The 27,862-nt window shown below is 41.5% G+C and overlaps 2 protein-coding genes across 38 annotated transcripts in view; one reads left to right on the top strand and one right to left on the bottom strand.

Moving 5' to 3' along the window:
- Positions 1 to 640: 640 nt before the first annotated feature.
- On the bottom strand, positions 641 to 11,057 carry COPS5 (COP9 signalosome subunit 5; the record flags this gene model as incomplete). The annotated part of the gene is made up of 8 exons (XM_083451324.1): positions 641 to 1,024; positions 2,259 to 2,407; positions 2,953 to 3,064; positions 4,000 to 4,085; positions 5,598 to 5,663; positions 7,749 to 7,877; positions 8,477 to 8,711; positions 10,906 to 11,057. 8 exons carry the CDS (start codon positions 11,055 to 11,057, stop codon positions 940 to 942), a joined length of 1,014 nt encoding a protein of 337 aa, XP_083307450.1. The 3' UTR covers positions 641 to 939.
- A 1,612-nt stretch (positions 11,058 to 12,669) lies between these two features.
- CSPP1 (centrosome and spindle pole associated protein 1) overlaps positions 12,670 to 27,862 on the top strand; it is a 53,801-nt gene continuing 38,608 nt past the window's right edge. For 13 of the 37 annotated variants that reach the window (XR_014513870.1, XR_014513871.1, XM_083450951.1 and 10 more), the window contains exons 1-6: positions 12,670 to 12,853; positions 17,507 to 17,657; positions 18,501 to 18,597; positions 23,621 to 23,718; positions 24,768 to 24,791; positions 26,095 to 26,175. Coding sequence is in view for 35 of the 37 variants with exons in the window: in XM_083450951.1 (XP_083307077.1) it covers positions 17,556 to 17,657; positions 18,501 to 18,597; positions 23,621 to 23,718; positions 24,768 to 24,791; positions 26,095 to 26,175 (402 nt within the window). In the remaining 2 variants the exon portion in view is untranslated. Of the gene's footprint in view, positions 12,953 to 13,265; positions 13,576 to 17,506; positions 17,658 to 18,500; positions 18,598 to 23,620; positions 23,719 to 24,767; positions 24,792 to 26,094; positions 26,176 to 27,862 lie in introns of those variants that run through there. The other 24 variants (XM_083450933.1, XM_083450964.1, XM_083450962.1 and 21 more) reach the window with 11 other exon arrangements.

Genomic DNA, 27,862 nt, shown 5'->3' with positions numbered 1-27,862 from the left:
GGGGGGGGGCTACATCCAGTTGAGGCATCTTGCTTGCACAAGAAGGTTTTCTTACTCATCTTCTTTCCCCCTGCTTCTGTTCTAAAACAGGTAGCGATACCAGAGGAAGTCTCACCATGACTGCTGGTAAAATGTTGTTTCTCAAACCATGCCTTAACAGCATTATTTTAAAATTTTATACCTCACCTTTCTCCCCAAAGGAGCCCACAGTAGCAAACAAGTAACAAAACAGTAAAAACTTCTTTAAAACTATTCCAGTACAGATGCAGTAATCCACACAACAAAGTTGGTGACTAGAAGTGCAAAGCGATCTTGGAAAACACAAGCCTATGGAGTCTACATAAAACAGTTAGACAGGCTTTCAAGACAAAACCACAACTACCATGTTCACAAATGTGTTTGTCTGTGTCTGTATTCTAGAGGTTTGAGCTTCAAGAAGGAACTCTGCTCTAAGACATGTACTGAGCAGATAATGTACCAGAGACAGATTGTAGTGTTTTTTGCACTGAGAAGTAGAGAGGCTGCTTGGTCTAAGCTTGGGACAATTTACGGTTTCTGGCTCAAGAGTTCTGCATGGGAATGAGAAAGAATGATAAATTTCAGAGATAAAATTAAACAAAGCAAATGAAAAAAGCAGCTGGCCATTTTAAAGAGATCTTTATTGCAGATTGACAAAGAGATAAATTCTAAACTTCCAAAATCCAGAAACAGTCACAATTATTGTTCTTTTGAAGCAACAACCAAAACTTTATGGTAAAGAACAGATTACAATAAATTTTAGAGCACTGTTCTTAAAATTGAGCAAAGAGGTGGTAGAGATGATTTAAAGTACAACAAATTAACTGAAGATTTCCATTCTGGCTTCAGCTCCAAACTGAACAAGTCCAACTAGGTATGTTTGTCTCCATTCTGAAGATACGTATCGGTCGGTGATATACTTCAAGCAATGTTAATTTGATTAAAAAGTTTGTCCTTAATAACCTGAGACATCAATCCATGTATTGCTTCTATGGTGGTCTTGCAGCTGGGGAAAAACAAAGGCATAAATTTAAAGTTGGCTAAATGCAATTCTGTCACTATATTACAAGTTATTCAGATGTCTAAGAAGCTCACGGTGCCCATAACCCCATGAATCTCTACAACCATCCAGTTATGAAAAGGCAGACATAGCGTCTGATAGTTGACTGAACTGTTGTTTGTTTTAAAAGGTAAATTCAAACATGCTTTATATGGAAACATACAATTTCAGACATTATGTGTCTGACACCTCAAATCTAAAACAGAAAGAAATGTCAGCTATTGTACTATGTCAATAGTAGTTTAAAGATCTGAGACAGATACATAGAGAAGTAGTATATTGTTTCAATATACACTGAAGTTGTATGTTGCATGCACTAAAGAACGTAAGAGAAGCCTGCTGGGTCAGGGCAATGGTCCATCTGGTAAAGCATCCTTGTCTCACAGTGGCAAACCAGATGCCCGCGAGAAGCCCGAAAGCAGGACATGAGTGCACCAAATCCTCACTTATGATTCCCAGCAACTGATATGCAGAGGCTTACTTCCTATGATAGTGGAGGGAGAACATAGCCATCATAGCTAGTAGTCGTTATAGCCTTATTCTTCATGAATTTGTCTAATCCTCTTTTAAAGCCTCTCTTGTTAGGTAGGGGACATTGTTACTTGTAGGAGTGAATTCCACAATTTAACTGTGTTTTGTGAAGCACTTTCTTTTGTCTGAATCTTTCAACATTCAGTTTTGTTAGATGTCCAAAAGTTCTAATGCTAAAACATCTCTATCCACTTTCTCTACACCATGCCTCACTTTATACATCTCTATCATCTCTCCACTTTTCTCTAAACTGAAAAGCCCCAAATGTTGCAACCTTTCTTCATAGGAAAGATCCTCAATCCCTCTGATCATTTTGGTTGTCTTTTTTTGAACCTTTCCCAACTCTACCATAACCTTTTTGAGGTGACATAGTATTCCAAGTGTAGTTGCAGCACAGATCCACTTATCGATCCATTGTGTCAATCTCTCCTCATACTTAAGCTTATATTTTAAAGATGACATAAAAAGAAAAATGGTGGAACAAATGGAATGGTGGAACATCTAGGAGCTCCAAAGACTTAAAAAGAAAACTCAATAATCCATGAAACTGGCAAGTGATATGTCACAATAGCCCACAGGAAGTGATTAAAGTGATTTTAATCATAATAATTTATGTTCTGAAATCATATAGTTAAGGAGAAGACCTTACCTGTCCCTTGTTGCTTTGGCTAGTTTGTCCTCTGATTTTCTGTCATGGGACTCTAAACCCAACATGAAACTTCCTCGACCCAGTTGGGCTTCTGATTGTTCTAATTTCTCTGATAGATCAAATACTTGCCCAGTAGTGTAGTCTGCATTCTGCATTTGGAAGATAAGATTTTACGTTTCTTTAACTGCCATTAATGCTTCTAATTGGAACAGTATATGTTGAGCAAGTAACCACCTTTAAAACATTTACAACCACTAGACTTTGTTTTGTGCGTAAGGCAATAATGTAATTAAAATTCATTTAAAGCACTTTAGTTCTTTTAAAGTTTACTCTGTCTTTTAGCAGTAGCCAGTTAGAAATTAAATTTAGAGTATTTAGTTGCTAGACAAGATAAACAGCACTCTCTGAAAAGATGCAAAAAGCTGGAGGGAAGAAAGTTGGCCTCTTTCCAGCTTCTTTCCTTGCAATGAATTCAACATAAAGTTTGCAACAGATTTGTGCTGACTGATTTGTAATTGGATACAAGATCACTTGCACAGGAACAAGTACGCTGCACAGGCTTCTCTTCGGTTCCACTTCCATGTACCTCTCTGTTCCTGTTTCATTTTATCTTCCAGCCTACAGAAAGAACTTCCAAAGTGCTTATTTTTGGAACACCATACTGATCAGGGTTAAAAGTCACGAAGATACTTACAGTAAGCAAACTAGATGAACTTAGTGTGTTCACCCAGTATTTGTTCCACAAAAGCTCAAGCAACTTGCGATCCAAAGAGGATTTGAAATAGGAGACTTCTAAAGCATAATACCTGTTTTGCAAGAAAAGTATATGAACAACTTTCAACATGAACTGCACAATGAAATGTTACATTTTAAAAACTCTCAAATATAGACAAATCCCAAGAACATAAATGTGACCAAGAAATAATGTCATCTTTCCTTTTAAAACAAGTGGGGAGACTTGTGGTCCTCCAGATGCTGCTGGACTCCAACTCCCATCAGCCCTAGCCAGAATGACAAGAGCTGAAGAGCCATAGGTTCTCTACCTCTATTCTAAAACAGTCCAGTACACCCAGTATGATAGTATTTAAGGGATCATTTCATGCCTGCAATATCAATCGTGCCTTGGTTCCACAAAGTGCCACACAGTAGTCTTATGCTCAAAACATACACCAGAATGATTGTATTGTGGATACTGAACTATCACCATAACCCTTCGCCTGAGCTTTGAATAGGGCAAAACAAACACCTACACAGAAGTGGACAGCTGCATATTATATATAGTTCTCAATGTGCTGCAAGGAAACTTTTATCAAATTTAATGCTTCTTGAGGAAAAACTGCCGAGAACAACTTTTCTACTAAAACTCATTTAAGCAACACATTGTTGATAAAATTTCCTCACAATGCATTGGGAATGCTGTTCTACAGAGTACCCCTCACTTCTGGACCAACTTTTTCGGGAGCACTGGAGTTTACAGGGAGAAGAAATAGGAGAAAATTGCCTCCTCCCCCCTTCTTCCAGTGGAGTATTCCATGAGAAAAACTCCATTCAGAGAGGAAGTCTGGAACCTCTTGTCTGTTAGCGAGCAACTGTCCTCCTTTTCGTTTCAAAAGAAAAACATACCTCCCACCCCCCTCAATATATGACTATCCAAGAAGCCTTGGGTATTTCACAAATCTTTTCAAACATTTCTTTTCAAGCTGGAAAACATTTTGAAATCTATGAGGAAATAATTCCTTACTGTTTACAGTGCACACCAAAGTCTTCTATTTTATTAAGTGGGATAGTCTGATATTCAGAAGGGCCCTCATCAGGAGGCTTGTAGCCCTGAAGGAGAAAGAAACAAATTGTGATACTGAAGTTGTAAGGCAACATCTTTTCATATAAACAGATCCAGATTTTCCCATTAGCATGCTGATGATACTCAGCTTCATTTATCCATAACATCTGAATCAGGAGAGGCCAGGCTGGCTATGGGATGGTGTCTGGATGCACTGGTGGGATGGATGTGGGAAAATAAGTTGAGCTTGAATCCTGGCAAGACCCAGAGGCACTGTGGACGAGTAGTAGTTGTTGTGTCTGATAAATTGGTCACCTGCCTGTCCTGGACAGGGAGGGTTGCATTCCTCCTAAAGGAACAGGTATATATATATTTAGGGTGCTTCTGGATCCAGCTCTGTCACTGGAGGCCCAGGTAGTGTCAGTGGCTAAAGCGCCTTTTACCCCGCTGTGAAAACTATGGACCAGGAGAGCTTGACTACAGTAGTTGAAGCACTGGTGACTTCAATACTGAATTACTGCAGTGCACTCTACATGGGGCTTCCCCTGCACTTGATTTGAAAGCTGGAATTAGTGCAGAATGCTGCAGCATGGCTGCTGACAGAAGTGAGACCATGTCAGTATATAATACCTCTGCTCAGAGATCTGCAATGACTGTCTGTTTGCTACAGGGCTAAGTTCAAAGTGTTCCTTTTAGTATACAGTACAAAACTCTTAACAGCTTGGGACCAGTTTTCTTGTGGTAATCCCTTACCCTAGATATGCCCAGTACACTGCTCTCATATGTGGAACTGGCATGATTACAGGTGCCATATACAGTGGTGCCCCGCAAGACGAATGCTTCGCAAGATGGAAAACCCGCAAGACGAAAGGGTTTTCCGTTTTCAGAGGCGCTTCGCAAGACGAATTTCCCTATGGGCTTGCTTCGCAAGACGAAAATTGACGAAAATTTTTGAGGTTTTTTTCCACTCCAAAACCCCTTTTTCTGAAGCGCTAAGCTGCTAAAAGCCTTTTAGCAGCTAAACCGCTAATCCCTTAAGCCTTAAAAAGCCGTTTTTAGCCTTTAAACTGCTAATAGCGCTAATCCGCTAATGGGCTTGTTTTGCAAGACGAAAAAACCGCAAGACGAAAAGACTCACGGAACGGATTCTTTTCGTCTTGCGAGGCACCACTGTAATACTCATTTTGCCCTTGTAAGAAATCACTATTTTAGTGTGGCAGCACGTACACTTTGGAACTTCCTGCCTGTTGACATCAGGCAGACACCGTCACTGCATTCTTTTGGCAACTGCTGAAAACGTTTTTGTTTAGGCAAGCCTACACAGACCTGCAGAAGTTACATGTGTTTCATATATTTTTAGCTACTATTGATTTTAACAATCTTTTGAATATTTTTAGATGCTTGATAATTTAAATTATCAATAAAAAGCATTTGTAACGCATTTGGAATGTTATTGTTTTCTTGCAGTCAATCTGTATATAAATTTTGTTAAATAAATAAAATAAATCCATAGGGTGGATCCTTACATCATATACATTTGGTTATATAATTATTGTTACCTTAGGATATGTTCTAAAAGCTCCAAGATTTACTTTTCCTGCAGATATTGTCCTTGTTGGATCAATCTGTAAAATGCATTTGAGAATTACTGTACAAAATGCACTCTAAGAAGCAATTGAACACAATTTTCTTAACTCTAGATCAGGCACGTTCAACTCCCAAGAGACTGTGAGCTACTCCCAGTATAAAAAAACTGGCAGTGATCTACCCATTGTCATTGGAGGGAGGAGGAGCTTTTGTTAGAGGGAGCTTTTTTGTGGGGGGGAGGGAGGCCAAAGTAGTTGGACATTGCTGCTATAGATCAAGGGCCTTATTCTGATCACATTATCCTTTATAGTAGAATGATTAGTACCTGTCCAAAAAATATCAATATAATATGACTTTTGTAGAACGTCAAAGATTCTTGTTTAGTGGCTTAAACTGTCATTTCCTTGAGGGAAAACCTTGGTTTAGATTATGACATCAATGGAGCAGTGAGAAAGGCCTATGAGTTGTACTTAGTGGTTGCATGAATGAATGGAAGCTTGCACAACTAATCTTGCCTCCTCTCCCGCTTCCAATAAAGTCTCTCCTGAAAACCTCCTGAACATTGTGGGATGTTTCATATGGGGCTTCAATATGATGAGAGAACTACCTGGAATCAATAGAAGAAATTGTTCCATTGGTGCAAGATTCTTCAACCCAATTTCGAATGATTCCCTCTTTCTCTACTGTAGCACCATTTGACACAGTTGCCCACAGTAGAGAGGTTTGAGCAAATACTGGCTTCTACCCCAATATGTTACAAGTTTTAGAACTATTTTCTAGTGGATATTCCACAATGTAAGTTCAAAGTCTAGAAATACTGCAAGATAATTTTGTTGCTGTTGTAAACAGCATTTCCGTGCGCTGCTCTGGTTCGCCAGAAGCAGCTTAGTCATGCTGGCCACATGACCCGGAAGCTGTACGCCGGCTCCCTCGGCCAATAAAGCAAGATGAGTGCCGCAACCCCAGAGTCGGTCACGACTGGACCTAATGGTCAGGGGTCCCTTTACCTTTACCTTTTGGCCCTAAGGCCCCTTAAGGGGTGAATAGAATATTTAGGCAAAGGAAAAATACAATAAAAGAACAATGAATGCATAATTACCAAATGCCCACCAATTGTACTAGATATGCATTTGTGAACTGCATTCATCCTCTCTCCACATAGCTCTCCAGCATTCATCCTCTTACTTAAAAGCTAGGCTCACTCACATAACTCCTGCCCCTTCTCCAATCTCACACCTAGGAGCAAGTCCATCAACAATCAAGCCTCCAAATAAATAGGCTTCTGAAGCAGCTAAAGTTGTAGCACTAACTGGCTACTATCTTCTGGGTTCTCTGCAAACTGATGTTCTTCAGGTGCAGTAGTAGTAAAAACAGGCTGGGGAGGCTAAATTTGGTACCCACCTCCCAGCCAACAATAGACCTGTCTCCTGATTTATGCTTCTTCAAACTCTCTCAAGCAATTATTTAGACATACGGTTCTCCTGATTAAAGACTAGCTTGAAAATAGTCTTAGTTGTAGGAACAAGTGTAATAATAAGAGCTATTCTTGGTTCTGCTTCATATTGTGTAAGTAACAAAATTCTCTCTGGTGAACAGGGGATCTCTGGAAAGGGGAGCAATGGACCCTAACACTCCAATGACCATACAGACAGCAGAGGAGTTAGGGAATTTGGGAAGCCTTATCCTTCTTCATTTTAGGTCCTGCACACAAGACCCTTAAGATGTAAATGTAATTTGTTTTAATAGAAGAATCTGCTCCCATGAGCATGTCTTCAGCTAATCAATGAGAAGTTCTTACCCTGTGATAGGCAATTCAGTATATGCATAGTTTTCCAACATTACAAAGTGATCCTGCAAATACTGACTTGAATTAGTTGTGATCAAATGAAAAGGGCAGCTGAGTTTATGGCTCAATAGAACAAGATATAAAAGAAATTACATCCAATATATAAGAAATAGAAAGGTCTCCAAGTAGAATGAACAATTTTTTAATAGGAGTTACCTGGTTACAAAAAACCCAGCAATAGGTAAAATGCCATCCAGTTTTTCCTAGCCATAGAACTTAAATTTACTGTCTAACTCTATTTAGTATTTAATTTGCTTGAATTCCAATGTATACTTACAACCACAGCCACAAATGGTTCTTGAAATTGCTGGTTAAGCATCTGAGTACTGACATCAATTCCTGAAAGCCAGCAGCCATAGCCAGGGTGGCTGTGATACCAGCCAATTGCATTTTCTAATCGACCAACCTAACCAAAGTTTTAAAAAAGGGAAAAAAGAAGAAAGCAGGTTAAACTGAATTTAATCATTGTGAATACTGCCCTCTTTGGGACAGTTGGCAAACCACACATATTTCAAAATTAAGCCATGTATGAACATAAAAAGCCCTACAGGATCAGATACAAAGCCCATCTACTCCAAAATTGTTTTCTGAAAAAGATGGCCAGGCAGGAAGCTCAGAAGCTACCATATTATTATTTTTGTAAATAACGAGCTTGTTGTTCACTTAACAAAAGCAGAAATTAAATTGAAGAAATTATTTTCTTTAAAACAATTTCTAAGACAATTAAGATGTACATAAAATGGAGAAAATGAAGCAGTAAGAATATGCATAAAGAAACACAACATTGAATCCCTTCAATAAGGTAACTAGAGGAGAAAAATGTATCTGAACTAAATCTGATCCAAACTTATACTCAACTGGTGGTGTAAGTGATAGCATATTGGGGTTCAAGGGCAACACTTTGTTCATAAATTACAAACTGAGGTGTTTCCAATTCCAGATGTGATTATAAACAGTTTTAACACATGCTAACTTGCTAAAAGGAAATCAGTCTTCCCTTTTTACCTGCTTTGCATTTTCTATATATGCAGCCATATATTCATATGCAGCAGCCTGAGCATTAACTCGTGTTTCAGTGCCTTCGACTGGTAAAGCAAAGCTGTCCATGATGATCATAGTTTCGCCATCCACTTTTCCAAGCATTAAGCCCATCACTTCCAAATTGCCTCCTGACCTAGCATGCATGACCATCTTCAGGAGGGCCAGAGCAGAGATCTTGCAGTACTTGAAATAGTGGTGACTGCAATAAAAAAAAAAAAAAAAAGGGCTTAGAACAGTATCTATTATGACAGAAAAGGAAAAGAAGAAACACAAAACACAATAAACGATTTAAGGCAAGAGAGTTCACCCTGAAACTCAGAATCAATAAAATGATACTGGACAAGATTTTGTTTATAAAAAATATTTTTTAAAAATTAACCTGATATAAAATATCAAGGTGGTGTACAGCAGTATGCAGATGCAATAAACAATGCCACCATAAAAAATACAAAATAATCACAAAAATGACTGGCCCACCTTTGGAAAATTTAAATCACTGAATGTAAAGCACTATCTTAATAAAAACATATTTGAAAAACACCTGAAAGTTAGCAGTGAGAATGCCTGCTGAATCTTTGCATGGGACCAGGGACGCTAAATACTTCTAGCTGAATTAAGTTGGACATCTGTAACAAAGACGACAACTAACAGCACTTCTCAGGGTGATCTTAGTGATCAAGATGAGATGTAGAGCCTCAGGCAGTCCTTAAGGTACCTTGGACCCAATTTCTTCAGGGTTTATTCAGTGGTACCTCAGGTTACGTACGCTTCAGGTTAAAGACTCCGCTAACCCAGAAATAGTGCTTCAGGATAAGAACTTTGCTTCAGGATGAGAACAGAAATCAGGCTTCGGCGGCGCGGCAGCAGCAGGAGGCCCCATTAGCTAAAGCGGTGCTTCAGATTAAGAACAGTTTCAGGTTAAGTACGGAATGGACCTCTGGAATGAATTAAGTACTTAACCTGAGGTAATACTGTACAAGAAATTTGAACCTGGCTTGGCAGCATGTGGGCAGCCAAATATTTTAGCAGAGGTGTCAAATTCTGTTGGCCATTTGCCTTCCTCAGCAGTCTAGCTGCTGCACTCTGCACTAGCTGGAGTTTCAGTACCATGCCCAAGGCCAGCCCTACACATAGAGCACATTGCAGTAATCCAGACTTGAGGTTGTCAATACAAGGACTATAGTGGTCAGGTACAGATGGCATACCAGGTGAAGCTGGAGAAAGGCACTTGTTAAAACACAGATATTACAGATATACTCAACAGTATAGTACATACCCATATGCGCCTACTTAAACCTTAAGATCTTCTACGGTCCTTCTTCAGGATGTGCATGTGGTAGCTACTGACAAAAAGGTGTTTTCATTTATGGTACCCTGGCTATAAAATGCTCTCCCCAAAGAGGCTCACCACATGCCTAATCTGATGTCATTTCAGTAAAACCTTTTCATTGTTCCAGGCCTTTAAATCTGCTACTGCTACAAAAAAATCATTATCACTAGAGCTATGGATTTTTAATGTTATATATTTTATAGATTTATTATGCATATTTGAATCGCCTTTATATTTGTTGTAAGGCACCCCGAGAACATGGTTATAGGGTGGCAAATATTTCAAACTAATAAAATAGAGCCAGATTTCAAAAGAACAAAGTATGTTTCTCTCTTAATGTAACAAGCAACCTATATTGTACAGCAGTAAATTGTGTGGATGTGAGAAATCCAGGTACAGAACCCTGCTTCTACCAATCTGTTCAATTAAGATCAAGTGACTGTTTGACTCCTCACACATTTGGGAATAACTAGAAAACTGTGAGAACGGAGAGCTCTGAAAGTGTGTGAGTTACTTCTTTACTCCCAGAAGAGGCCTTTGACTTTTCAGCAATACAACATTTTGAGACGTTTCATTTGCTAGTAACATTTGTTCTTGTGAGGCTGCTTGTTTTTCCATTTCATAATCCCCCCCCCCTTTGCCTTCACTCAGTGTCAAAATGAAGGAGTCATGGCGTGTCGGTGTGTTGATATGGGACATTCACCATCATTTCTACTTTCCTTGGATTTATCTTTGACTCCCCGCCTTCCCTCGCTTACCCCACCTTTACAAACGACTGTCAAGACCTGTTACCTTTTCTTCTCTTAAGATCTGCAAGAGGCAATCTTTCTTACCTGCACCCTGGTAGTCACCTATCCAGAGTTTTGCATTTTGATCTGTCCTCTTACCCACCTCTACCTCTTCTTGTTAAGTCCTACATGAGAGGTAATATCTAGGGCAGGTGCATCATCACAGCCCCTCGCCCTTCCTCCCCCGAGACCAAACAGCACCGGGGTCCGGGCCGAATCCTTTGAACTGACCCTGGGAGGAGATCCTCCCCCGCTTTGCCCACCCGTCCACTTACTCCTTGGTCCACGGCTTCGCCGCCAGGATCTCCTGCTGCTGCTTGCGGTCGTACTTATAGATCTCATCGATGCTCTGCGCCTCCTGCATGTTGTTGGCCATCTCCCACGTCTTCTGGGCCATCCCGCTCCCGGAAGGGCCGGCCGCTGCCATCTCACCGGGTTCCTCAGGCCGAGCCGAGCCGGGCCCTGCTAGCCGATGATAGACCCTCCGGGCACTCGAGCCTCCCGGCCTGCTTGCCGCAACAGAGCGAAGCAAGCGCGGCGGAAGTGGGTGTAGGCGCTGGGCAAGCGGGCTGGGCGGGGATAGAGAGTCCCCCGCGAATGGTTCCGCCCGCTCCGCGACGCCTCGAGCTGGCTCGCCCGCCCCCTAGCGAGAAACGGTGGAATTAGCCTCCCGCGCGGAGAACGGCCATCCCAGTCTTTTCGCAGGGACGGGGTTGCCCATCGAGGAGAGGCGTCGTGGCACGAGCCCTCCTGGGAGTCAGTCATTAACCCGCTCTGCCCCGAAAGAATTATTCCCACCCCACGTCTGAATTCCAGGAAAGACGCGTAAAAATTATATCCACGTCTTCCTTGCCATCGCAAAGCCCGCCTTTTATTTGTGAGGGCAAACTACTCCACATTTTAAAGTGAGTTTCTGGTATCTGAAAAACATGACATCCCAATGGCGCATTATGGGGTATGCCCTCCCGCTTATTCATAGCTTTCACCTCTGAAATTTAAAACCAGAGGTTGGGCTGCCACCTGTCAGGGGAGCAGGAGTCCCCTTTTCTGCATTGTGGGTTCTGCGTTGAGCACTACGTGACACCCGAGATCCCTTTCAACTCTTAAAATTCTAGAAACGTTCCCTGTTAATCTATTCTACTGAGCTTGAAAGAACATATAAGAACGCATCGAAGGAAGCCGGAATAGTATTTTGTAAACAATCCCCTTCTCTGCTCCACCATAACCAATGCATTTTCATCCTCATATTCTACATCACCGTGTTGTTCTTGACTCTGTGTACACACCATACTTTTAAGACTGTGCACCCACTATACCTTTTAAATGTACTGTACATTTATCCCTCGGTTACAACTCCCAGCAACTCTTAACAAACTACAGTGCCCAGAATTCTCTGAGGGAATAATGTAGGGCATAGGGGCGTGTTCTTTAACTCTTATTTGCTTAGAAACAGAGCTTCTAGATTTCCCCTAATATAGTCAAGAGCAGAGAAAGAGAGTTCTTATATGTCTCTATATTGAGGAGAGATCTCGCCATCCTAGAAAGTGAAAGAACACGCCTATATTCCAGGGTGCGGAATACAAACACGCGCAAAGTACCCACAGAGTGGCCAGGCCAGACTCAACTGGGTCCGCCTAAAAAGTAGCGGGGTGTTATTGCCCTCCGTTTCCAACAACATTGCCTAGCTAGCCTTTGATCGTGCCGTTTGCACTCGCCCCGCGATGAAGTGATAGCAAAAAAGAGAAAAAAAGCATGTTTCTCCGAGCATGCACACAGCGCCCGCCCTTCGCCGCTGAGCAACCACGCGCAACTCTCAAAACACCTGATGTTAAAAGGATTTAAAGGAGGCACTTTAAAGGACTGCTAAAGGAGTAGCACTTAGCACCTTTCCTTTCCAGGAGACAAAACCCCCTTAAGGCGCTGTTCTACTGAGCTACAGGTTTTAGGCCGGGTTTCCTCTTGGCGACAAGCACCAGAGGGAGCTGTTCGTGCGCAGCAGCCCCGTCCCCTCTCCGGCCGTTAGGCTGGCTCCTCCCCGAGAAGGCGGAGGGCTGGAGCGACTTCGGCGGAGCGGCGAGGCGACGGGAGGCGCTGCCGTAGCAGCTGTTTGACATCCCGCCGGCGGCTGGGCCTCTCCCGAGCGAGAGGTGCGTTTCGGGCGGGTTTCGAGCGGCTGCTGCGCCAAATACCTCGGACGAGAGAGAGAGAGGCTGCACCCGTCCGGTAACTTGGGTCGCTCTCTGGAGAGGGTTGGGAAGTGCGCGCAAGGAAGAGCGCATCCCTATTCCCTGGGGGTGGAATATTCGCCCTAAGTAGACGAGAGTGAGGAAGGGGCGTCTTGGCGCGCGCGGGGTGCTGAGGGAAGTCCCCGCATGCATCCTTTAAGAGTTTAGGGGGAGTTTGGGGCTCTCCTCGAGGGGCTTCGCTCGGGTAGGGGGGAGTTTTTGTGCGCGCAAAATCCTCTTTTTTGGGTGGGGGGAATGTTGCACCTTGGAGTCTTATTCCTCGGACTGGGAGTTGTGCCTTTCTTTAGAGGAGCGCAGACTGCGCGGGTCCAGGAGTGCGGAGAGGCCCCGGGTTTTGTTGTAATCTGGTTGCCTAACAACGCCGTATAGCTTCTTAAAGAGACCGACGCCCTGGGCAGGCGTGGAAGCTACAGTTGCTCTTCTCTTCCGAGTCCACCCTTTCTTTCCTCAACCTCCTCTATCCTATGACTTCCTTTGTTGATGCCTGGAGATAGGGAAGGTTTCTGCTCTCGGGTATCTGTGGCGCCTTAAACATTTCGCATGGATGTGAAGAAGAGCTTCAAAGACGAAAATATGTAAAGTTACCAGGCCATGAACGAGCAGCATCTGTTCAAGGGACTCTTCTTATGGACGGTCAAAACAGTTTTGTCATGAGCGTCTAGCTTTATGAATACCTCCCAAAATACATACAGTGTGATTGTAAGTATGTTAACTCAGAAGCAAATGTGGTCGAGTGCAATGGTACCTACTAATAAGAGTACAAGGGATTGTAACTTTAGTATTAAGGAATGACTAGTGGTAGCGTGAAACGTTTGGAAAGCATTAAAGCCAACAAATAATATATCTCAAGGCCAGTGATCATTCTAGGTCTTCCCACCATTTAGTGAATAGAAATCTGTTTCATTTACAAACTGGTTTGCTGGTGAATATGGTAGTCAGACTATTGCATATAGATTTCTTCAATGAGTGGTTTTGAGGCAATCTTGTTCATTGTTATGGGCTGCAATAAATGTCTGTGAAAGGTGGCTTCTTGGCCTTAGTAACAAATAGAGGTTTTTACCAAGTAAAAATTGAGGTTGGGATGCATTTCCAATATATTCAGCACCAGTCTAGAAACAGGTGGGCCACTTGTTGAGTGTGCAGTGCAGGCTTTATAGATTTTGCTGTAGGAGGCAAAAGACTGCACTGCTGCTGCCTCAGTTGAATTCAGTAGGGCTGACTTATGAGCTGCCATGATTAAAATTGCAGTTCTCTCTTACTAACACTTATTTACCTGGAAGTAAGCCCCATTGAATGCTTGCTTCTGAGTAGACGTGACTCAGGGCAGAATGATATTTGCTGCCACCTGGGCTCCAGCACTGCAGGTGTGTTAAATAACACTGGCATAGTTGGATCATTATCTTCTGAAGCCACAGCTCCCTCTTTTCGTGATATCACTGCCAAAGCCAAAGGTCTAGTGAGTGAGGCTTTCCCTGTGGTGACATTGGTGGAACTAACTGTAGAAATCTCTTAAAGGATATCTGATTCCCACTGTCATTGACCATGCAAGCTGCTCTTTCAGTGACCTGACTGGACTGGTGAAAAAGCAGGTTGACCTTTTGTCACTAGCATGGTTTATTTAGTGCATTTTTACTCTGCTGTTCAGCCAAAAAGGCTTCCAGAGTAGCTTACATATTATCAATAAAAAATAAGTTTTGTAATCTAAAATACATGACACAAAAAGGATGGGGAGGAAAGAGGTGGGTAAAGCAAACTCAGACACCAAAGTTAACTAGCAGTTTTTATAGTGACCAGCTGGAATGAAAAGAGTTCCAGGATAGTAGTAGCCTGACAGAACTGACCTTTCAGTAGAATGCTGATAGATTGGCTCTGTTTGACACCTGCTGCAGCCTATTGGAGTGATTTCTCTTTGGCGATCACCTCCACCTTGTTGTCGAGTCTGGTTTACATTAGGCAGGTGGTTGGTGAAGTTCAAGGGTAGATACTCAACTGGCACTGATGCTGAACAACTGAGCAGCAGGGGTTCTGTTCAAAGAACTTGACAGTGTTTGTGGTGATGAAAAGCTCTGCTGTTGCCATTTTTATAACAGTACCATCTGACAAGGCATTTCTGGTAAATCCAGGCCATCTCTGTTTGAAGGTCAGGTTCTCTCTGTGGTTCACTATTACTTGCTTGCCGTATACCGTACTTTGACAACAATGCTGGAGTTTCTTTTTGAAGTGCTGAACAAGAGGTTCCAATACGTATAACCATCATACTGCTGCAGGGAGGCAGGAGAGGAGTTCTGACCTTTCGTTGTAGAATCTCTTCCCACTGGGGGCTTTCAAGGGATACTGCTCATGAGGAAACGCTTACGCTATGCTTTAGCCAAACCTCTTCCTTTGCAGGGATTACAATTATTCTGTGAGCCACCCTGAGACCCCCAGGTATAGGGAGGTATATAATTAATTAAATAATAATAATAACTTGGTGTGAATACTAGGATCAAACTATAAGATTGACTTTATGTATTGTCTGATGCTAATAGGCATTGAGATACCAAATGGCTGATTGGCTTGTGAGGGGAGAGTAACTGAAAATTTTGTCTCTCACTGATAAATTGGTAAACTTATGCTTACTTATTTACAGCATTTTTATACTGCACAGTAATAAGTTACCTGCATGGTAGACTTTTTTTAGCATATAATATATAGACATATGAACTTAACAAGTTAAAATAACTACCGTTTTCTGCAGCACTTTGACCTGAACTTATGAATGTTTGATCATAAGCTGATGGACAGGTCTTCAGAGGCTGATTCACAGCACAGCAGAAAATAGCAGGTAAAATAGGTCGGCTGATGTCAAGTGATTGACAAGTGAGTGGCTCCATGCACCTTTCAAACTTGTCCTGTGTAGGGAGATAACAATCTGTCCTACCAGTCCTGTTCTAAGGACGTGTATTTTATCAGCATGCAAACTAATGTGATTAAGGATTTAGAGGACTCCAAAAGGGAACTTATTTTTAGCATTGATTGTTCTGTATCAGGAGGATTGTAATTGAATTATCCTAGAATGCAATTATTATTATTTGAACTTCCTGCATATTGACTTCATGTGAGAGAGTAAATGGTAAAGAAATAGTTATTACCTGTGGCACATATTCTGTGCGCACTTTTTCATGTAGCAAAGCTATCACATGAGTAATCAAGTTAATATGTACATGTGGGTTGCTGTTTAATTAGTATTGTATATTTATGACAACAAACACTTCCATCAATTTAACAATATCCATTTTTTCAGCTGTGTTTGTTATTTCTTCTAAACCAATATGCTCATGATTCTGTGTAATATCATGGAAGAGTGGGCCATTTTTACTGTTCAAAGCATATTAAGGCACTACCTTTATTAGGCCAACCATAATGTCACAAAAGTGTGTAAACTTTCAAGTTCCCCAGAATTCTTTCTCTGGCTAGATTATGAAAAAAAGGCAGGGGGAGATGGGGAAATGCTGTTATTCAAGCCATCTTTGTCTGCACCTGATAGAGTCTTAAATGTGGGAGGAGGTAGCAAACATTCAAAGGAGACCCTTTCAGGTGTTTTGCATGTATCAGGTTGCAACCCAGGCCTTCTGGGGAGGAGAAAACACATAATGATTGAGTCTCCATTTCTGCAAATGCACAACCACCCCTTGCTGCTTAGTTTTGCCTCCATCCTTTGGTGAAACACACAGGTTCCTTTGGTAGGTAGAGAATAATAATAAAAATGCAGTCATTATATAAAAATTGGTAGAGATAAAATATAGCTGCTGTCCTAGGTGAAAAAGTCAACAAAACCCAAATTGGGTAGCTTTACCCGGTGGCTGGAGGGAATTCTCCCTTTATTAATAAAATACCATCTTCAGGTGCTATAAAATCCTTTCCCTCTAGTTTAGGATCCTGGCTAAATTTGGTTTTTTTACCATGTTACAAAAAACAAACAAACAAACAAGCCAAGGTTAACTGTTGTACCATAAGGAAAACTCCATAATATATATTAAGGCAATGCCTTTATTGAGCCAACCAAACTGTTATAAAGGCCTGTGGAATTATAAATCATGGTACAGATGGGAACGTGTAACTGCCAACTTTCACATGTAATTGTTGGAATAATCTGAACATAGTGAATTAGAAGCTCAATAATGATGCACGATGCTAGATGTGTATTGTTAAAAATAATTACTCTAGTGTGTGTGACGGCAAGCAGAAGGAAGGGTTAGAAGCTACTTGGTGCCTCCATCAATGAGGGAAATAATGGTAAAGGATATCCCTGCGCTTATACTGCCTCTGGATTATAGTTTTGGAGTTCCTGGAAAAATGATTGTGCTGGGCTGCTGTTAAGACCTTCTGCTTGCCACACTTCAGTGTGGTTTTGTTTTAAGCAATCTTGTTTGGGCAGGCCTCTTGTCAGCTTGTCCTGTTGACTATTCAGAAACCACATGTGTGGTTTGCTTGTGTTGTAAGACTGCAGTAAGATCTTGAAAAGAATAGATAATAAAAAAGAGGTTGTATTTTTCCCCCCTGTCTCATTTGCACGTTTCTGATAATCTCTGAGTAATTCAAAGTTCTTAATAAAGTAGCTCTTAGAAAAAATGAATTTCTGTTGTTGAAGGTTGCATCTGATGGATCAATAACCCTATATCACTTCCAAAATTGAAAAAATGATGCCTGAGGACCTAGACCAGTTCCTTGAAGAACAAAAAGCAAAATTGGCACAAGACAAAGCAAAGCTTGACAATGATCCACCTTACATGGAAATGCAGGTAGGAAATTGATACTTTATTTTTAAAAAATGGATGAAGAATATTATGACTGTGCTCCTGTATGTAAACAAGTCTGGAAGATAGTGTTTTCACTAGTGGCAACCCCTCTTTAGAAAATGCTAGGCAAATTCTGAAGTCCCTCTGTTGCATTGCAATGCAACCTACAAAGTAAAACAAGGTTGTCAAACCTCTGGCTCTCCAGATGTTATTGGACTCTGACTCCCATCAACCTCAGCTAGCATGGCCAACAGTCATGGATGGTGCATTATAGTCTAGGGCCACAGGTGCCACATCCCTGAACTAAATACAGTGGTACCTTGGTTCTCAAACACCTTGGTACTCAAACAACTTGGAACCCAAAAAATGCAAACCCAGAAGTAAGTGTTCCGGTTTGCGAAATTTTTTCAGAAGCCGAACGTGCTCCGTTTTGGGTGTTACGCTTCCGATTTGAATGCCACACTTCCATTTTCAGTGTTACGCTGAGGTCTGTCTGTTTTTGATATTTATTTTGTGTTTTTGTGACTGTGTGGAACCCAGTTCAGCTACTGATTAATTGATTGATTGATTGATTGATTGTGTGACTGCAGTACAATGTTTATTGCTTTCATTTTATGGATCAATGGTCTTGTTAGATAGTAAAAATCATGTTAAAGTGCTGTTTAGGGGTTGTTTTTAAAAGTCTGGAACGGATTCATCAATTTTGCATTATTTTCCATGGGAAAGCGTGCCTTGGTTTTGGAACGGATTTCCGGAACGGATTAGAGAACTAAGGTACTACTGTAATGTTATTATTGTGACAGCATGTTAATTCTGTCTGTCTTAACAGTTTCTTTTCCTTTTCAGAACAAAAGTGCAGAGAAGCTTTCTGAGACCAGCAAAATGTTAATAGCCATGGCTAAAGAAAACATTCCACCAAATAGTCAACAGACTAGTATACACGGTATTTGCATTTATTTATTTTTTTAAAATGCTTATTGTATTACATTAAGAGAGAACATTACTGTATTTACTGTCACTTTATTTCCCAATGTAGTTCCACACCTAACTGCTCAAAGTCATATATATATAAGTGGTGGTCCTTTCCACCAATGTGAAGCAGGGAAAGAGAACTATGCACATGGTACTATATACTCATAATAAGAAACTGCAGCAGAGCTAATATCTTTCTTTGACACAGAGGGATTCCTGTGCAGCTGGGTTGTGTTTTTGGAGAGATACAGTTTCTGAGGCAATATGGCTTTACTGATACTGTGCTAATAAAACAGTTGCATTTAGTTGTAAATGCACTGAGCCCAGCCTTGGCTGGGGAGGGCGGGGTATAAATAAAAAATTATTATTATTATTATTATTATTAATGGCACATCTTTCCCTTGCATAGTCACGCTAAAGTATTATGGCCTGCCTTCTTACCTTGGTTGCCATTCTTTTCATAAATTGCAACAGCTGAGATTCCTTACTCAGTGGATAAAATACAGTCTGAATATACTTTTGGCCTTCAGTAAATACTTAGAGGTACAGTACATACGTAGTGGAAGATATACAGCTTTTTTTCGCAGCATTAAGTTCTTTAAATTAGAAAGATTGTACTTTTCATTGGCATTGCCTCTTTCATGTGCATTTACATTGCTTTATTTAAAATATTCTAGCTGCCTATATTGCATTTCCCAGCCTCTGCATTTTCAGGTGTCTCTTTTTCTCAGTAGCTTACTGTCTGCTTGTTTTTTCTCTGCAATTTCCATCCGCATATGCACCAATTCCTTTTTCATTTTGGGCTTAGGGACAGATACCTCCTACAGAGGGTTCTTGCAGCAAGTTTATCGTTGCTTAGCAACACCTTTCGTCTCTCTCAGCGTGCAGTTCTATGCTGCTTAAATTTAATTTATTCTCATACATGCTGTCATGCTGCTATTTTTTGTGGCTTCCATCTGTGATCAAGGTCCCCCCCACCCTTTCTTGGTAATGACATTTGAGCTTGCTATATAAATGTCCATGGAAATGGGTATTGAACTAATTAGAAACTGAAATTGCAGACCCTATGTTTAGGTGAGGAGGGTAATGTTAAAGTAGACCTTTGCTTAAGTTCTGGGTTCATTCTTTCAGAAAGCAAAGTAAGAGCCATGTTGCTTCATATCAAAGCAATTGGGTTTTCAAATTCAGATAGTAGAAGTACCAGCACGCTAGCTGAGGAAAACATGTCCTGTCTGCAAGTTATAACAGCAGTAGTACCTTAGATCGATACTGAGGCTGGCATTATGCATTCTCTTTCGCTTGGCAAGCGCTGTCACTCAAAAGGCAGACTGAAGCTCTTTAAACAAATGGTTAGAGGCTACTCAAGGGCTCGCAGTACCGGCATCCCTGTTTGTTGTTGCTAAAAATTGTGGCAGTTTCTGTACCAGCACTTCATGGTGTATACTAGCACCTATTTTTCTACAAAAAAAGCACTGTAAACGGTACTTAGTAATTAACATTAGGTCCCATTAATCATATAGATAATATTTTGTTTAAAGTTTGCAGATAAAGCCCTACAGCTGATTACGACTGTGAGAATCCCCTTCTAAGTCCTTGGGCCTTGAAGCTGTCTCCACTGTTTATCCAAGACAAGGCTACAAGATGGTCTGATTAATGACATCCAATAGCTAGATACGTAACTCGAATATGTGTGTCATGTAGCAAAAAGGTAACATGAGCCACTGACACTTGGTGGCTAAAGATGTGGATTCGGCAGCTTTCTGTTCAAATATTGATTCTGGCACGGACTTGCTTTGTGTGGCTTTTGGCAAGTCACTCTTTGGGTGCCAGTTCTTCATCTGACCAAATGAATAAGACACTGACCTACTTTGCAGGAATGTTTGGGTGGGCAAAACACAATATATTGTGTATGTTTGGAAGTTAAAAGTTACAGATAAAGGATACTTCTGCTACTAAGAAATTGAGAGACATGAACCCCGAGATATACATCTAGGATAAAAGTATCTCCACGGTTGCTGAAAAGTGGCTACTATAAATACATGGAATTATGTATTTAGACCATAGCAGACAATGTCCTTTCAGATGGAGAAATTAAGCTAAGGAACCTGCTTCCGGGTCTGCTCTGCCTTAATGGAGGCAGCCCCCACAACAGTGGGACATCGTTGGCAAAGGAAAAAACCCAAGGATGATTGAGGGTAATCATCCTTGCAAATTCCCCCCAGGGACAGGTGGAATGGGCTTCACTTGCAGTTCATCTTGGTACCTGACTCTTGCTTTGGCATGGAATACAGGGGTCAGGAAGGCGCTGAGTGCAAAAGCACCTCACCTGCCAAAACCACCACCGCCATTAAGAAGTAGAGGTTCTCCTGTTAACTAGAGCTTAATTGGAGTAAAGTACAGGCGCGTGCTAAAAGAAATGAGATCACAAACTGCAGAACAAGCCAACTGCAAGTACTTTAAGGTGCAAAAGACGGTATAATTGAAAACTAATAAAAAATTATTATTAATCTAAGGAACCAATGAGTTATCCAATGGTTCTAACTAATACTGCAATCTGATATACATCCTGCCTTCCCTCTCTTGAAATGAGAGCCATTAATATCAGCCAAAAAAGTGGAAAGAGAGATTTGCCAGAAAATGAAATCTTACATTAAATATTGACAATATTGACTGGTGGTAGGAGGGTTTGCTTAACCCATTTTCCTGCTGACACTCCCCACCCTCCTAAGCTGCTTTTCCTTCCTGCAGGAGAAAATCCTCTCTGCTGTAAAAAGGCTCCTTGGTTGAAGTAGAATGGTAATATCTTAGTTCCTCCAGCATTGTCATTTGTTATGATGAAATTCTTCTGCCACATAGCTGCATTTGCTATAAAAGCCAGAAAAGTTATTTTGCTCACTTCTTCCTGTCTGTAAAAATCTCCCAATGACTCAGCCGTTTGGAATTAAATTTAGTGCAAGCTGGTCCTATTTTTTTCCACTTTTGAAAGACTAATAGATTTTATGGGTAAGCTTAGAAGTCTGAGAAATAGTGCTTAATCTGGTGGTACACTTTTACTGTAAATGTTCAAGTTTAGACTTATGTGCCAATATGTTGACAGTAATCTGACAGTAGGTTAAATGACATCACTATAAATGACCTTAAAATAACAATTAAGTGTTGCTCACTCTCAGAGGCCACTGAGGAAACACCATGACAGCACCAAAAAATGTATGTCTTCTGTATTTATTTTTTCATCTGTAAGCTGTTGTATGTTAGGATATAAGATACATTCTTGCTACAGCTGATGGAAGTTTTAGTCCTAACGTTCTGGAGGGCATTAGCTTGGGATGGCTGGATCAGACTAATGGTTGTCTAGCTCTGTGTTGTATTTTCTGTCAGTGGCCAGCTGGGTGCCTATGAGAATCTCACAAGCTGGACATGATGGTGATGTCCTTCTTCTGTTTGTTCTAGCAGTTGGTATCTAATGATAAACCACCTCTGTCATTGGGAATTCCGTTTAGCGGATGTTAACACTTTTATGCCACACTTCAACAAACTATATTAGAGAGAAAAAAGCAACTAGCATATTCTACTGAGTAATGCAGGGCTTTAGCTGACAATGTAAACTAGGTACTACATGTGATGCTACTTACTAGTCAAGATTGTTCCCAGCTGCAGTTAGCTAAATATTTATTCTACAGTCTTGCCGTTGTACATATCTCTCTGCCTTTCTGTCAGCTGTAGTGATCTGTTATAGGGTTAGCTTTGGTTGAAATAGTCCTATGATGTCACAAACAACAAACTCATGCAGAGGATGCGGCCATTTTTGTTACCACAGTATAATGTGCATTATGAGGTGCAAAAGTTAAATTGTTGCCCTGAAGTGCATTGTCATGTGCCCTCAGTTGCATAGTTTCCATGAATCAGAATAGAGATGGGGAACTTTTTGGCCTTCCATATATTGCTGTCTCCAGCCACCATGGCTAACAGTAGAGGATTATGGGGGCTGTAGTCCAACAACATATGGAGGACAATAGGATCTCCATCCCTGAACTCGAATTTTGTTTGATGAGAAAACATGATTAAAATTATATACTGTATTTTTCGCCCTATAGGACGCACTTTTCCCCTCCAAAAATGAAGGGGAAATGTGTGTGCGTCCTATGGGGCGAATGCAGGCTTTCGCTGAAGCCTGGAGAGCGAGAGGGGTCGGTGCGCACCGACCCCTCTCGCTCTCCAAGCTTCAGGAAGCTCTGCGAAGTCGCGCCGGTCTCCTGAGGGCTGCGCAGAGCTGCCTACAGCCCCTAGCTTCGCGCAGCTCTGCGCAGCCCTAGGGAGCCCGGCGCGAAGTCGCGTCGGGCTCCGGATAGCTGTGCAGAGCTGCTTGCAGCCCCGGGCTTCGCACAGCTCTGCGCAGCCCTAGGGAGCCTGGCGCGAAGTCGCGCCGATCTCCCGAGGGTTGCGCAGAGCTGTCTGCATTCCAAAGCCTGGGGCGCACTGAAGAGTGCGCCCGGGCTTCGCGCAGCTCTCCGCAAGCCTGGGGAGACCGGCGCGACTTCCCGCCGAGCTCCCTAGGCTTGCAGATAGCAGGCTGTTCTCAGGGCTGGGGTTGGGGGAAGCTCGGGCTTCCCCCGCGCCAGCCCCGCGCCTGGGGGGGGAAATAATTCCCCCCCCTTTATTTCCCCCCCCCAAAAAAACTAGGTGTGTCCTATGGGGCGGTGTGCCCTATGGGGCGAAAAATACGGTATGTCTAAAGGTTTTAGCCTTTGAAAATATTCTGCATATACCAGTGTTGAAACATGAATTAACTTTGAGACAACTACATAGTTTACTCTTTTGGAATTATCTCAGTGATTAGCTCTACTAATTTTTTCTTTAAAGTTATACTGCTCTTTGGTTCCTTGGAATGTTATTGTAAGGTGTTTGAATGCTGTCCTTGGTGTCCAGTCTGCCACACATGCACATCCGCATTGTTTGCATAGCTCATGCCTATGTTCTGAAATGCTTACTTGCAGATTATGGCTTAAGCTTGCCTCTCGGGGAAGAATATGAAAATAAAAAGCACAAATTGAAGGAGGAGCTTCGACAAGACTACAGGCGTTACCTTTCTCAGGTAAAGGACTTTATATCTGATTAAATTTCCGGTGCTAGCTGGCAAAGTGAAAAGTACATTTAAGCTGGCATTTGCTACGAACCGGAGATATACTAATTTCTAGAATTTATTACTGCGGCTTATGTTGCACATTATTTAGTCCCAACATTGTGCTTGGTGCTGTACAGAACATAAATGACAAGAAGCTCTTGGAATAGATTAGTGGAAGAGGGTTTTCAGGAGATTTGGTGGAGGAAAAGTAGGTGGCCTGATGAACAGGGCAAAGCTGTCTCTTGGGCAAAGGGAATAAAGTAGTGTTGGCAGAAGGGGAAGGGGTTAAAAAATGGAAGACTTCACTGATGGGGACCACACAGTCACTGGGTGGGGGCTTGGGGGTGGGGAGAACCACAGCCAGTGCTGCCGCATAAGTAATTATAGGAATAGTTGTTATAAAAGGAAATGCAGAACACCTAGCATCATTGAAACCACATATATTGTGTGTAGACTGGTTGGAGGACTGAAACCTGCGGAAGGTGGAAGATGAAGAAGGGTTGCTGAAAAGCAACTGGAGTCGTGTGGGGCCAGGAGAGGTCAATGCCTTAAAAGCAAAGGCAGCTGGGAGGACAGGTTGTTGATGCCGAAAGTGCTAGGTCAAGGAGAACGAAGCAGTTGGATTATTAGCATAAACTTTGAAAAGAACAATTTCAGTGCACTGAAACAGGGTGGATCAGAGAGCCAAATGTCAAAAAGTGCAGGCAAAAAAGATAGATTATATATCTGAGGTTACTAAATGAAGGCCGATGGGAAAATTCAGTGATTGTTTTCTCCAGTTTATACAGATTATATATATTATATACTCTCAGTAGAGATTTAAAGGTCAGCAGAGTAGATAAATATATTTCAGAAGTATTTTAATGTACATGTTCAGAATCTGCTGCTCAAGAATCAAAAACTACTTTTCTGAAATATTTTTAAATGCACACATGCCACTCTGAAGGGTGAGTGAGATTGCAATGAAACGGATTTTGATAGGATGTTCTTTATGAATAGTCTGTTTTCCTGACTTTTAGGCTATTTCACAGACAAAAAAGAAGGTAGGGTGCTTGCATCATGCTACTCTTCAAATTAATATAACATTGTGCTTGGTTGTAAATTGCTAATGAAAAGTTTTGGGGGTGAAAATCAGTCTTTGTGCTTTGCTGTGCTCTGTGAGCTGCCTCATCACATGATAATTATGCATAATTTCGACTAATGTCATATTTCCACATTGTCTTTTCCTTTGATTTCACTGCTCAATTGATAGTCCTCTTCATTACCTTTCATTTAATGAATGTTTGCTGCAGAGCATGCTAATATTGAGGAATCTCTGTACAGTGGAACCATCAGTTTGAGCTAATTTAAATGATTAATCTTGGAATGCTCTTAAAAAGAGAGCCTTATTATTCAATTATACCTTATTGGAATTCTATCTTGGATTTACCTGCCTATGCAGAAAAATTTCCAATAATATGGAAACATATAATAGTTATTGGCATATAGACCAGGGAACAGGCAAGAAAGAAACTGCAATCCTCTGCACACTTTCAGGAGAGCAAATCCCATTTTATATCCTGGGACTTATTTCTGATGAAACTTGCATAAGATTGTGCTACATGTTACTCAACTTGATGGTGTCTCTTGTTATTAACTTCTCTTTTTAAAGTTAAGATACAAATGGTGTACACAAACACAGCATTTTCTGTTTGGAGCTTCAAATGATGCATTTTTTAAAAAAATGCAGCAGCATGTTTTATATTTCTATTCACCAGATTCCTTGTGTGCGCAATAAAATAACCATGATTTAGGCTTTTACTATCTAATTTAGATTAAAATGAGTGGTGGAATAATAAAATACTGGGTCACAATAAGTACACATCGTAGGACAGTACTACTCAAGTCAATTTTGGTAGTTTCATGATGATGCATTGGCCCATAGTTAGGTTACTGCTCTCAGTATAAGCAAAAAAACCCCCTGTATTTTGCTGAAAGAATTGGCTTGTATAAATTGGCTCTGTGATAGAAATTATTTGAGATTAATTTAAAAGATTGTATCTAACCGTGTTGCACAGTATGCCTTCCATCAGTGCAACAAGGAGGGACGTAATTTTGGGCAATTTCCCAAGATTTGATTTCAGGGCCTGGGCATGGATGGAACAACAGAGTAGAGGGGGAGGGGAGCGGAGGTTTCCCTTTTGCTGATGGAAATCTTACTGTAAACTGAATACTGTAAGTTGCACCATTGGATACAATGCATAATACATAGTAAGGCTGAACTACTTTAATATATATATTTATTAAATTATTTGGCATCGTCTATATCAGATCAATGCATATGGTCATTGGTTTTCTCTTGTGCAGAAAAAATACCTTACATCTGGTGAAGTTGACCCATTTACTCAGGGACTATCACTTCCTATTGGTGACAGGAGGTCTGCTAAGGTAGGTGCACAAAAACTCAGTAAATATTGCATGGTGTTTGCAGCTTAATATATAGAATTCCCACACCTGTGAAAACTGAAGCTTTTGTATGATGTACCTTAGCAGGCCACCTGCAGAAGGTTTTAGTTATATGCCACTGGAGAAAGCACAGCCCTTTACTTGCAGTGCAGTCCCTAGCCTGAAAACTGCTGGCTGACTGGAGTTAGGAAGCAGTGGAAGTGCCTCACTGTCAGAGGGGCAAGTTCATGATGGAGGCCCCCACTATAACTGAGGACAGCTTTGTGGGTGTAGAGCAACCTCGGCCCTCCAGATGTTTTGAGACTACAATTCCCATCATCACTGGTCCTGCTAGCTAGGGATCATGGGAGTTGTAGGCCAAAAACATCTGGAGGGCCGAGTTTGAGGAAGCCTGGTGTAGAGCTTCTGCAGTTGATAGTTGTTTGGTTGCAGTAGCCAGAGTTAGGCTCAGAAGCAGGGCATTCGTGAGGAAGGGATAAGATGGAGGCATTTGTTCAGAGATGCTGCAGGATAGGGCCCTGTCTGTATTTCAGCCTGGAGCCGGCAAAACAAATTCTCCTTCCCATTGGAACCAAGGGGTGGCGATGCAGGGGGAGGCTTAAAAAAGAAAAGAAGGAACAATTTAAAAAGAAAGAACAAAAATGGGTGGGGAGAAGTAAATGCTTTCTTACCACCACCCTGCGCTTCAGATTGTAGCAGGGATGTGTCGCTAGACTAGCTGTCATGCCTTGCCCCCTCCACGGTCCCTGCCCACCCGCCTGGTGTGTGGATCTCTTATTGCTTCTGTACAACTGTTCAAATCAGTTAGAATGCTGCCTTGATTTCAGCCCAGAAATGAAATCTTTTTGAGCCTCTGTTGGATTGGAGCTTTTTTCAGAGGTGAAACTTGCGTCAAAATGTGTCATTGTGGAGTGCTCTTGTTCAGGACACTCCGTTCCATTTCCTCACCCCCCAAAACCCCTTGTTTTCTATCTTTCCTTCTGAACACCATTCTGTAGCTCCTGAATACACTCAGTTCTTATTGAGCTATTTTGGGTGTTCTCTCCCTGTTCCTGTTGGCACCTCCCTCTTACTCCTAAGAAGTGCTGTTTTGGCAGTTATAAGCACCAGCACTCTGAAAATTGAGATAAATAGTAGTACATCTGTTGTGCAAAATATTTATCTTCATTAGTATTGTTTCTGTGGATTGTCTTATGCCATATCTCATCTACAAAGTCCTCTTGGATACTTGGCCGTTTGACATTTAACAGATGGTGAGAATGCCAGATATTGGGTACTCATAAAGAGAAGCTCTAGTTTATTCTCCTGCTCTAAGGAAGAAACCTCCACATACTGTTTCATGTTAACTGGTTAATTTTCACCTTGCAGATTTAGTTATATGCATGTCACCCAAACAAATTGTCTGTACAGTGGTACCTCGGGTTACATACACTTCAGGTTACAGACTCCGCTAATCCATAAATAGTGCTTCAGGATGAGAACAGAAATCATGCTCCAGCAGCGTGGCGGCAGCAGGAGGCCCCATTAGCTAAAGTGGTGTTTCAGGTTAAGAACGGACCTCTGGAACGAATTAAGTACGTAACCATAGGTACCACTGTATTTCGGAGCTCTCTGTACTATTATTTCTGTAGCATCATCCACATGAATACAAATTATGAGAGGATAGGTC

This window comes from Podarcis tiliguerta (assembly GCF_965153285.1).
Source record: "Podarcis tiliguerta genome assembly, chromosome: 7".
NCBI lineage: Eukaryota > Metazoa > Chordata > Lepidosauria > Squamata > Lacertidae > Podarcis > Podarcis tiliguerta.
Note: the sequence above shows the minus strand (reverse complement) of the source record. Positions and strands in the feature narration are given on the sequence as shown.